The 12,487-nt window shown below is 41.5% G+C and overlaps 1 protein-coding gene across 4 annotated transcripts in view; it reads right to left on the bottom strand.

The window, feature by feature from the left end:
• Window positions 1–760: 760 nt before the first annotated feature.
• The window catches only part of NR1H4 (nuclear receptor subfamily 1 group H member 4), a 52,018-nt gene continuing 40,291 nt past the window's right edge, over window positions 761–12,487 (bottom strand). For all 4 annotated transcript variants that reach the window (XM_069973082.1, XM_069973074.1, XM_069973092.1 and 1 more), the window contains 4 exons: window positions 9,398–9,491; window positions 8,256–8,402; window positions 5,901–6,014; window positions 761–1,020 (listed from right to left, as the gene is read on the bottom strand). In XM_069973082.1, coding sequence (XP_069829183.1) covers window positions 782–1,020; window positions 5,901–6,014; window positions 8,256–8,402; window positions 9,398–9,491 — 594 coding nt within the window. In that variant the 3' untranslated portion in view covers window positions 761–781. The remainder of the gene's footprint in view (window positions 1,021–5,900; window positions 6,015–8,255; window positions 8,403–9,397; window positions 9,492–12,487) is intronic.

Here is a 12,487-nt window from a genome sequence, read left to right as displayed (position 1 = left end):
CTGCAGAAGGGTCCATTCAGATGTAGGGTGCGTTCACATGTACAAGATCTGCAGCAGATTTGATGGCGGAGATTCAAAGCTAATCTACAGCTTCAAATCTGCACCATCAAATCTCTTGGCGATCCTGTACGTTTAAACGCACCCATACAGTGTTTTTAGCTGCATACTTTCAATGCTTCATGTTTTGAAGCTGAAAATCTGCAGCATGTTTTCGGCTTTACTCCAGCTTGTTCTGGGGTTTTAATTGCATAACAAAAGACAAAACATGCAGCTAAAACACTGTACATGTGGAAGGACCCTAATTGTTCATTTTGTAATTTGACTCATCAGTAAAGAAGTCCATAGATTCTGTTCATTTCATATATTGTTACATATGGACAAAAAAGCAAAGACAATAAATATACATATGTACAATGTAAATGTTAATTACTAGAGATGAGCGAACCGGGTTCGGGTTTGAGTCCATCTGAACCCGGTAATTGATTAGTGGTGGCTGCTAAACTTGGATAAAGCTCTAAGGTTGTCTGGAAAACATGGATACAGCCAATGACTATATCCATGTTTTCCACATAGCCTTAGAGCTTTATCTAACTTCAGCAGCCACCGCTAATCAAATGCCGAATGATCGGGTTCGGATGGACTCGAGCATGCTCGAGGTTTGCTCATCTCTATTAATTACCCATGTCTTTAAATATATTTATATACCATTAGATTGATGATGTCTAGTTTATAGAGAACTTATATGAAATTACAATTCAAGTTCTTGGAAGGAATATCTTTATTATTGGACATCCCAAATTTCGCACAGAAGGGGCGTAAATTTGAGATCTCTGACTCTCCATGACATCACCATGTCTGTATGGTGGTGGCTAAATGTCCTCAACTCGGTGAGACGCCCCAAAAGTCGTGCAAAGTGTTGAGGGTTGTTTGGGTGATGTTGCTTGCACAGCTTTTCTAGAATAAGCAGGAAGTTCTCCTGAAGTTTTTCCACAGACTCCTTGTCTTTGATGTATTGTCGATCTGCAGTGATTAGGAAAAAATAACGTTGTAAATATTATCACAAAGGGTAGTGGAATATTAGAAATAAAATGCGGTTCAGGGAAGAAAAGGAGCGCTGCACCTCACACCTATGGCTGATACTGGTGCCCCTAGGCTAAATAAAAAACACATCAGAATTTTGTGTATGAATTGATCAAGCCATACTGCCCCATGTACCATCGTGCAGGTATCTGATACACATGGGTCCCTACACTAAGTCCACACCGTGCCAGTCAGTGGCCACCAACCCCGCAGGCGCGCATAGCCAGGGATTGGGGGCCATGGGACGGCCCTGCGACCCCCATGCCACAGGACCAGACCCAAAAACACCACACCAGAACCCGGCCAGCACCGCCGGCGGAGAAGGTCGCCCCAAATTATATACTAACTTCTGATGTTGGTTTTAAATGAAGCTAAATAAGCTTTCGTGTCAGCCATGGGTGCGATGTGCAGCCATTTCTGTCTTTTTGGCTTGTGCATATTTTATTTATTCTGTCCCTTTTTTCATTGTGGCTAGCACTCGTGCTTTGTAAGACCCATGTGATCCAAATTAGCAGGAAGCACCTGTGTACATAAGGGGAGGATCTCCTAGTATTCTCCCATTCTACCTGCAGAGGAATGGAGAGAGAGGTAAGAGCTTGTTCACACTTGTTTTGCTTGGCGTCCACTTTTTCCGTCGGTGGCGCCTGCGGGGTCCGTGGGGGCCCTTTAGGGTCTGGTCCTGTGACAATGGGGTTGCAGGGCCATTCCGTGGCCCCCCTTCTCTGCTTGCGCAAGTTTTGCGGGATTGTGGTCACTGACCGGCACAGTGATGTTTTTTGGTTAGGGACTCGTGTATCAGAAGACCTGCACGTGGTACATGAGGCAATATGGTTTGGCCAAATTATATACTAACTTCTGATGTTGGTTTTAAATGTAGCTGATTAAGCTTTCGTGTCAGCCATGGGTGCGATGTGCAGCCATTTCTGTCTTTTTGGCTTGGGAATATTAGAAATATTTGGCAGTGTCTCATTCATGAATTTTTCTTAAAGGGATTTTTCTGTCAAAAACTACTAACCAACACTTGATTGTCGGGGAGCCGATACCTGAAACCTTCAGCAATCAGATGATTCATGGCATCAGAGATATAGAGTCAGGAATGACTGTCTTACAGGGGTGTAAATCCCACAGTCAGGCTCAACTTGTGGGTTTCACTTGCAGTATTAGGATGAGATTTGTTAAAATTTCATTTATTACACTGCTACTGTAGATTACAGCAGGTTAGTTGCTGGCAAATCCAGTATACCAAGACAAGTATTACTATTAATACCATTATCCAAGAGACAAATTCCACTATACAGTAACCATATATTGGTAGATACTAGTTCTGCACAGCCCGGGCCATGACTCTTCCCTGCACAATCTGCCAGAGAAACATTCTAGGTTTCTTGCTCCAGCACTTATATTAGGCTTTTCTGTGTACCTATAAAGCTTTAAGACCCCTTAGTGCACCCATAATGTAGTTGGGTCCCTATGTTCCCCATATATATAGTATTAGACCCCTCTGTGTCCCCAAATAGTAGCTAGGTCCCCTCTGTGCAACAATATATTAGGTAGCCCTGTATATCAGCCCTGTAAGTAGCACTTAACCACCAGTGATTGTCATGGCCTGAATGTGCTGTAATCCCAAGATACAGCCAAGGTGATTGTGTGGCACAGTGTTCTGCTCCCCGGCCGGCAGGGACATCCGACTCATTCACTACATAGATTCTAATGAAGTTAAAGTGAATGTACCATCCAGTACATCACTTTAAGTGTTTTACATGAATAAAATGGCGCAGGGAAGCCGATGCCGTGGCCCTTTTTTGAACCGTGACCCGATTCCCGCTCACGGCGCCGCTCTATTCCTGGGCACCAGCCGGCATGAAGCACTGAAGGCAGGCCCTCCCGCCCCCTCAGTGTGACTATCAGCCCTCCTCTCTGTGACACTCTGTGCTCTATGCCCTGCCAGTGCCCGGGAATAGACTGGCACCATGTGTAGGGATCGGGCCGCACTAAAAAGAAAAAGGGTAGCGGCACTGGCTTCCTGCGCTGGCGATATTTTATTCATGTAAAACAATTAAAGGGATGTACCTAATGGTACACTCACTTTAACCAGTAAGATTTGATTGACAGCCAGGGTAAGAAGCGTATTGCTCTGCACTCTCCCGGCTCTATCTGAATGAGACCCTCATGTCTGAGAATATGTCAAAAGTTACTTAAAGTAATGGTTTAAGTCACACTTTGAGCTACAGTATAAAAGTATGTTTATACTTTTTTTTTAACTACTTTTAAAAAAAGAAAAAATCATGCCCGTCATTTCGCTGTTCGGCCACCCGTCTGTGCAATGACGGCTGTTGGTACATTATTCTAGTTCAGGTGGAAAATTGGCCTTTGGCTCTGTCTTTAATTGCAAAGTTTATTAAATTTAATAGTAAGAATGATGAGAGGACGGTGAAAAAAGAAAAACTGTGTGTGAACAACTGAAAAATACCATCTGTTTGCAAAAGACGTCCGAAAATGATTTGTCATGATTATTATTTTTATGTCTGCGTAGTCAACGTCCATCATTTCATACACTGTGTGCATTGGACGCCCGTCGTCCCATTGACTTCAATGCACTGCACTGAAGTCAATTAAATTGTGTTAAAAATGGACGTCTTTTTAAATAGAAAAGGTGGATGCCTTTTTTGTTTAGTAGACATAGTGTGAACATAGCCTGTGTGTATATAAAGAGCAAGATATGAGGACATTTTTGGGGTTTGTTTGATATTTTCTGAAATACAAAAATGTAAAGTGTGAAAATTGTCCTGGTTACCAGAAGTTCAAAAGAGTTGAAGGGATATTCTCATCTTAAAGGAGAAGTCCGGCGAAAATTATTTTTTTATATGTTATTACTTATGGAAAGTTATACAATTTTCTAATGTACATTAATTATGGGGAATGCTCATATACTGCTATTTCCCTTAATTTAGTGTATCAGGAAGTGTTAGAATTATCTCTGAAGCAGTGACGTCACGACCAACGGTGTAATTCCTATGGAGTGTCCAGCAGGGGGCGCTCTATATAGAGAAGTCAATGAGTACCATTGACTTCTATATATAGTGCGCCCCTGCTGGACACTCCATAGGAATTACAGTGTATGTAATGTAATGTAATGTAATGCACTGTACTGTTGTGACTTTATGAATACATTTATGGAATACTTTGGGGAGCAAGTGTCCTTGCTCCCCAAAGTATCCCATAAATGTATTCAATGAATACATTTGCAGGGCACCGAGCAGGGAGGGAGAGAGGTGCCATCTACCTCCCCCCTCCCTGCTCGGTGCTGGGAACATATACAAAGCACTACTCCCCCATTATCTGCAGATAATGGGGGAGTAGTACCTTTTGCTATCCCTATCACCGCCCGCGCCGCGGGGGAATCAGCGGCGCGATCGTAAGTTTGATGCCGGGAGGAGGAGGAGGGGGAGCGGCGGGGGGCATGAATAGCAGCCCCTGTGTGAGCGGCGGCGCGGGCAGTGATAGGGATAGCAAAAGGTACTACTCCCCCATTATCTGCAGATAATGGGGGAGTAGTGCTTTGTATATGTTCCCAGCACCGAGCAGGGAGGGGGGAGGTAGATGGCACCTCTCTCCCTCCCTGCTCGGTGCCCTGCAAATGTATTCATTGAATAGATTTATGGGATACTTTGGGGAGCAAGGACACTTGCTCCCCAAAGTATTCCATAAATGTATTCATAAAGTCACAACAGTACAGTGCATTACATTACATTACATTACATACACTGTAATTCCTATGGAGTGTCCAGCAGGGGCGCACTATATATAGAAGTCAATGGTACTCATTGACTTCTCTATATAGAGCGCCCCCTGCTGGACACTCCATAGGAATTACACCGTTGGTCGTGACGTCACTGCTTCAGAGATAATTCTAACACTTCCTGATACACTAAATTAAGGGAAATAGCAGTATATGAGCATTTCCCATAATTAATGTACATTAGAAAATTGTATAACTTTCCATAAGTAATAACATATAAAAAAATAATTTTCGCCGGACTTCTCCTTTAACTAACAGATATGAAACTTGTAGGGTTCATCAAGATAAATATTTTTCCAAGTACATTCATTTAGGAAACTTACCTCCTTCTCCTGATAAGCTGCTCTTTCCCTCCTATTGTTGACAGCTCATTCTCTAGGTTACAGACTACCACTCTGCTCTGTGTATGTGTGTGTGTATATATATATATATATATATATATATATACATACTGTATACAATATACTGTATATAAATAAGTACACTATATCTATATATGCACCAGCCAGACCACTATTTTTAGAGTAGAGTGGTGGTCTGTAACTTAGACAACAAGTTGGCAACAATGTAAGGGAAAAGGGAAAGAGCAGCCTATCCGGAGAAGTAGAAAAGTTTGCTAAATGTACTGGAAAAAATATTTTAATTAACAAGCCCTACAAGTATAACTATATAAGGTGGGATGAGTGTAAAAAGTGTAAACTGCATAACTACTTTGAATGAAAAAAATAAAATTGTACATTACATAATAATTAGGAACATTTCATGCCACCTAATATTAACACACACCATGTTTCCTGCAGATTTTATGCTGCATAAATTAACTAAATTTCACTCACAAAAAACTGATTACATGTTGTAAGATTACCTGCAGGTTTTTAAGTGTTAATTCTGCAGTAAATACATGTGAATGGAACAGATGCATGTATGGAACTGACTTAGTTCTTTAAGAAATTTTCCACGAGTTAACATATCTTCATATTTACTATATAATAGGCAGTTTATGTTTATACAGACAGCATACCTGGGGTCAGAATCACTATTGCAGACAAAAGAGCATATTCTTCCTCAACCATTTTCATTTCTCCAAGACTTTTATAAAAATTAAACATTGGAATAATGTAGTCATGTGATATGCCTAGAAAGAAAACACACTTCCGGTCAGTTTAAGAAAAGCTGTGCCTTCAGAAAATGACTTATTGTTTAAATTTTTGGAGATTTTTTTCTAATTTCCCTTTTTTTTTATCTGTATTTTAAAACAATCCGGACATCTTGCCATTTTCATTCTCACCACTGGAGCTAAAACTCAGCTGGGACTTCCTGTTCTGTCTGTAGTGATAAGAGGAGTCTGCTGTGAATGTTTCTGCCCTCCTGCATAGATGAAAGTACCATACTAATCGATTTATTCCAATTAGTTTTTTTTATCCGGAGACGTTCCAGAAACAGAGTTTCTGGAACGTCTCCGGATAAAAAAAACTAATTGGAATAAATCGATTAGTATGGTACTTTCAACTATGCAGGAGGGCAGAAACAAGTTTCTGGAACGTCTCCGGATAAAAAAAAATTATTGGTATAAATCGATTAGTATGTTACTTTCAACTATTCAGGAGGGCAGAAATATTCTCCATTACCCTTGAGATTCCCAACACTGGATCCTGAACTAATTACAACAAACCATCTGCATACAAAACTATCCTGTATTGCTCCTCTTTCAGACCAAGAAAGTGCTTACTCTTAGAAAGAATTCCGTGTAAGTTATAAACTTGTCCACTAGATGGCACTATATACACATTTAGTACATTACCACTTTAATGGAAAGTGCAGACAAACTATCAAATAATAAAATCTATATATCTCAGGAACAAGGTGGTGTAGCAACAATAAAAAACCAGTCAGGCCCCTGAAACAACACTAAAATATAAAAAACTAAGGGGGAAATTTATCAAGGCCTTTGCATCTATTTAAGTGAATAATTGGGTTTTATTTATCCCATTTTTGGTCTATTTATGAACCAATATTTGACAAATCTGCTGTTTTTGAGTATTCACCCAAAAATTTGCATAATCTGTGATTTGCGCCCAATTTATCATTTGCGACTTTTTGAAAAGTCACAAAAACTGGTGCAGGCTTATGTCTGGTCAGTACCAGGTGAATTTGTTTGTGACTTTTTTTTTTTTTTTTAATTAGACACATTTACTATGGCAATACGACTTTTCCATAAATCACACACAATATATTTCAACAAAATGAACAGCAATCCACATAAGAGTAGTGGCACATATTAGACTCCTTAGTAAATGTCCCCCTAAGTTTAAAAAAAAAATTAAAGGACAACTCCCACGAAAAAGTTTTTTAGCTTATTTAACACACATTACAAAGTTATATAACTTTGTAATGTGGTTAAATACCCGGTCTGGCCCCCTTCCCCCACTTTCGGACCTCCGACCCCCCCGCCCGGAAGTTAAAGAATATATACATTACCTATTACGATCGTCACGGTCCTCTTCTCCCGGGCGGCATCTGGTGACGACAACGTCAGAGCCGGGGGGCGGTCCGGGTCTTCTTCCTCCTCGGCGTCTTCATAGAGAGTGAATGGGACGGAAAAGGCTGCTGGTGCACATGCGCACCAGCAGCCTTTTCATTGGCTGGAGCGCATCACATGGCTTCCAGCTTGCTCAGCCCTGATTGGCTGAGGTTGCTGGAAGCCATGTGATGTGCTCCAGCCAATGAAAAGGCTGCCGATGCGCAAGCGCACTGGCAGCCTTTTCCATCCTCAGGACCCGGAAGTCAGAGACATCGCTGGACGGCGGTGACGGTGAGGCGGACTAATGGAGTGGCGATCGTCACCGGAGGGATGGTGAGTATGGTGTCTGTGTGTGTCTGTGTTTTTTTTTGGGGGGGGGGTCCCACGGGAGTTGTCCTTTAAGATAAAACCAGACAATAGACAAAAGACTATAGGTGGATTCCCTATAAATTTAGGCAGAGCGTGAAATAGTTGTGTGTCTTTCTAGTAATCATATGCAATTACTTCCATGTAACTCCCTTTCATTCAGCAGCCGATCCTTGATGGTGTAGTTTGATTAATTAGCAAATATATGAAAACATTTGAATATGAAAAGATCTGAAGTAGAAATTTCAGGATATTGTTATGCAAATTGTATCATATGTTTCACAAGCACATATAAACAAACATAATAATCAGTGTAGATAGACAGCTGGGAGACAACAGATTGCTTTATGTGCTGCTCTTTGGATTTATTATGAGAACAATTAAGTCAATGTACTGTATCAATATAAACAAGAGTAGCGCACCAGTAATTAGAGCAGAACGTTGAGAACTGTTTGTGAGCAGAGGCTTTTTTATTCTGGGGTAACTTACCACTATTTCGAATTTTCTCTTCAAGGACGTCCGTGTGTCCGTCAAGGAGCTTCTTGTTAAAAAGTTCAGCAGAGCGGAGGAACATTGCTTCAACTGCAGATCCTTTGAGCAGAGCAATCTGATCTTCATGATCTAATGTTTGAAATCCTAAAAAAAGAGGTAAAACATATGTGAAGGTTTTTTTTTTATTAGGGTACATGAGCAGGAGACCTAAAGATTTGGCTCCTTCACTGGTGGGCTCAACACTTACTTACTGAATGGGTATGATGAAACTCTACTGCAGATACTATACACGTGAATAGATCCTAAGACTATGTTCACACACAGTAAAATAATACCAAAATACAGTTGTAATTTTAAGGTAAAAATGCAGACATATTTTTAATATAATAATAATGCGCTCCATTGAAGTCATTGGGAAATTGGGCGGCAGTACACCATTTTATAGAAAAATGGTAGTTGTTGTTAACAAACGTCAAAATAATGAAGATGCTTAATATTTACCACCTGCTTTTGCAAAAATGCTGCAGTTTTTTTTAACCAGTTTACATATAGCTTTATCTTCACTAGAGATGTGTGTGAACATAGCCTCATACTATATTTGTTTTTAACCCTTTCATGACCGAAGGTCATTGTTTCACAGATGTCCAGGTCAAATTGAAACAATGTTCCTCCTCGACTTCTAAGTGCCATAGCGTTTTTCTTTTCCTAACTAACAGGACTGGTTGGGGTGTCAATTTTTGCGCCATGATCTCTAGTTTTTATTGGTATCATATTAGTGTAAGAGAAAATTTTTATATTTTAGGTATACTGCCAGTCATAGAGTTGCATTGATTCCCTTCTTCAGGTTTTCCATCATTGTGTAGCCTACTGTTTCCACTGTTTCCAAAACTATGTTTAATTTTTGTGTTGTATTGGCTAACAGGATTAAAAGATATTTAGCTAACAGATCCCATTAAATAGCATTGTCTGGTTTAAGAAACCTTTTTAATTCTAGGATAGTAGGTAATAATCCATCAAATAGCTGCAGGAGCAGGGTCCTGTGGGGTCCTAGTAGTGTCATACTCTGTGATCAATGTATATGATCCCTTCTTTAAACAATAAAATAAAAACAGTCGTCAAAAGTGGATAACTTCTTATACCTGGTATCTTTTTTGTAAACTCTACTAAGATCTGGACATGATTTGTAGCCATAGTTGTCAAAAAGACAAAGTTGTCATCATTGCTGAGGTTGTCCTACAAGAAAAAAAAAACACGTTTATTTTGGTAACATATAGATTGTTTTTAAACTGCAAAATATCTGCCAAATGTCAAAATTTGTTAGCAGTAATTTTTTAAAGTTTTTAAAAACCTTCAGATGAGATTTCACTGAGGCTGGTTTATCTGTAGATCATGCTGTGATTGCATATCTTATCACGGGCTGACATCCATACCTAAATGACGCTTTTATAGTGTCCCTACCCTAAGTACACCACTTCTGATAGGCATCTAGTTTATTGACTTATCTTTGATCATTATCTTTGTGACCTTCATGAAATGTTGTGACACGCCTTCAAATGCACATGAAGTGGTGGAATCTAGTGACATGCATTATAGACACAATGCCAGTCAAAAGTTTGGACGCACCTTTTCGTTCCATGGTTGTTCTTGGATTGTGTTTTTTTCTCTGTGTTGTAGATTCACGTTGAAGATATGAAAACACGTATGGAATTAGGTAGTGAAGTGTAAAACAAATCAGAATCAATTTTATATTTTAGATTCTTCAAAGTAGCCCCCTTTGCTTTAAAGGGGTACTCCAGGGAAAAGCTTTTTCCCAGTAATTGAAACACATCACAAAGTTATATAACTTTGTAATATGCTTCCATCACCTATCTGACCCTCTTCCCTATCTTTTCCCCCCCTCAATCCCCCACCAGGAAGTGAAGTAAACTCATTCTTACCTAATGACTGTTGACCCCAGGCTGCTCTGTGGCAGCCATTTTGTGATAATGACTTCATCAAGAGGGAGGCGGGTCTAAGCCCTGTTAAACCAGCCTCTCTGTCATGACAGGCAGGCATAGACAAGACAAAAGACAGTGGGCCCTAGATCTGAACCCACCCACTGTCACCTGCCTACTTGCCTCAGTCGACCCTAAACGGTCGTGGACAACCACGGAGTCGGTCCCTACACTGCGTAGGTGAATACACAAAACGTAGACAGACAAACAAAACACAATAGAGGATAGTCAACTAGCAGGGTCAAAACCAAACAGACAACGCAGTACAAAATCAGAAGGAGAGCGGATAGTCAAATGTCAGGCAAGAGGTCAGAATATGGGTAGAGCAATAGCAAGGGGATTAGGACAGGGCACGCTGGGAAAGGAGCAGGGGAGCTGGGACTAGTAACAACTAATAGCCAGCAGGGAACTGAGGGATCTGACTGCTTTTTATCCTGGATCAGAGACTAGGTCCAGCAGCTGATTGGACCAGCCCTGATCCCAGCACCAAGCTCAGCTGAACAGATCTAGCAGTGCAGTAACCCCTGCACTGCCAGAAGTCTGACAGGCAAGGTAGGTGTGGCTGGAAAGTAAAACACAGTTCATTCAGTGCAAACACAGACAGAAATTCAGCGCTTCCTCGGCCGCCCGGCACGGACTGAGGAGCGCAAAGTCACATTTCTAACAGTACCCCCCCTCTTATGAGGGGCCTCAGGACCCTCACTCAAAGGACGAGGCTTAGAGGGGTTACAATTATGAAATTGTCTAATGAGACGGGGAGCGTGGACATCTCGGCTTGCCACCCAAGTCCGTTCTTCCGGGCCGAACCCCTTCCAATGAATGAGGTATTGAACGGAGTTCTGCACCCGGCGAGAGTCCAGAATTTTCTCAATTTCAAACTCAAGCTCCCCTTGAATGACCAGGGGATCTGGAGGAATAGACGGCAACACAGGAGTGATATACCTTTTCAATAGAGCCTTATGGAACACATTATGAATTTTCATGACTCTTGGCAATTGCAACCTGAAAGAAACAGGGTTAATTATCTCAGTGATGACATAAGGCCCAATGTATTTGGGTGCCAGTTTTCCAGACGGAACCCTAAGTTTCAAGTTTTTGGTGGAAAGCCACACCTTGTCACCCACTAGGTATTCTGGGCCAGATATGCGTCTTTTGTTAGCTTGTTTTTTCGATAATTCCTGGGCTTTAACCAAGTTCTCAAGAGCTTGGGCCCAGACTGTGCACAGTCTTCTATAGGTTTTTTCAGCTGACGGGTTAACAGATTCAGCAGCATGCGCAGATGAAAACCTCGGATTAAAACCATAATTGCAGAAAAACGGCGACATTTTGGTAGAATGATTTTCTCTATTATTGAGGGCGAATTCTGCCAAGGACAAATACTCCTTCCATTTGTCCTGGGCACTAGAAACAAAGCATCTTAGAAATTGTTCTAATGATTGGTTGACTCTTTCAGTCTGCCCATTAGTCTGAGGATGGAAGGCAGATGAAAATGCCAATGAAGTCCCCAATCGACCACAGAACTCCCTCCAGAACTTAGAGACAAACTGCACCCCTCTATCAGACACAACGTTCTCTGGAACCCCATGAAGTCGTAAAATGTGATTGATGAACAGAGATGCTAACGTACGTGCATTAGGGAGTTTCTTAAGGGGAATCAGATGGCACATTTTAGAAAATCTATCAGTTACGACCCAGATAACAGTCTTCCCTTTTGAAGATGGCAAGTCAGTGATAAAATCCATTGAAATGTGGGTCCAGGGTCTCTCAGGCAAAGGGAGAGGATGTAGAAGACCTTCAGGTAATCTACGAGGAACCTTGGACCTGGCACAGACCTCACAGGCCTCAACAAACAGTTTAGTATCTCTGGCCCAAGACGGCCACCAATAATACCGTGAGAGCAGATACTTTGTGCCAGCAATGCCCGGGTGACCTGCTAAAACTGAACAGTGGGTCTCTTCAAGAACTCTGAGTCGAAGGTTGGGGGGTACAAAGAGTTTTCCCTCTGGGATGTTCCTAGGGGCTAGGGATTGTGAATCTACCACCTGGGCGGCAAGGTCAGGTTGGAGGGTGGCAACGACCACACCTGGTGCTAAAATAGTCTCAGGTTCTTCCCTGGGGGCATTGCTGGCCTCAAAGCTGCGAGACAGAGCATCCGCTCGGACATTCTTAGAACCCGGACGGAAGGTAATTTCAAAATGGAACCTGGTAAAAAATAACGCCCACCTTGCCTGTCGA

This window comes from Dendropsophus ebraccatus, chromosome 1, assembly GCF_027789765.1.
Source record: "Dendropsophus ebraccatus isolate aDenEbr1 chromosome 1, aDenEbr1.pat, whole genome shotgun sequence".
Classification (NCBI taxonomy): Eukaryota; Metazoa; Chordata; class Amphibia; order Anura; family Hylidae; genus Dendropsophus; species Dendropsophus ebraccatus.
Note: the sequence above shows the minus strand (reverse complement) of the source record. Positions and strands in the feature narration are given on the sequence as shown.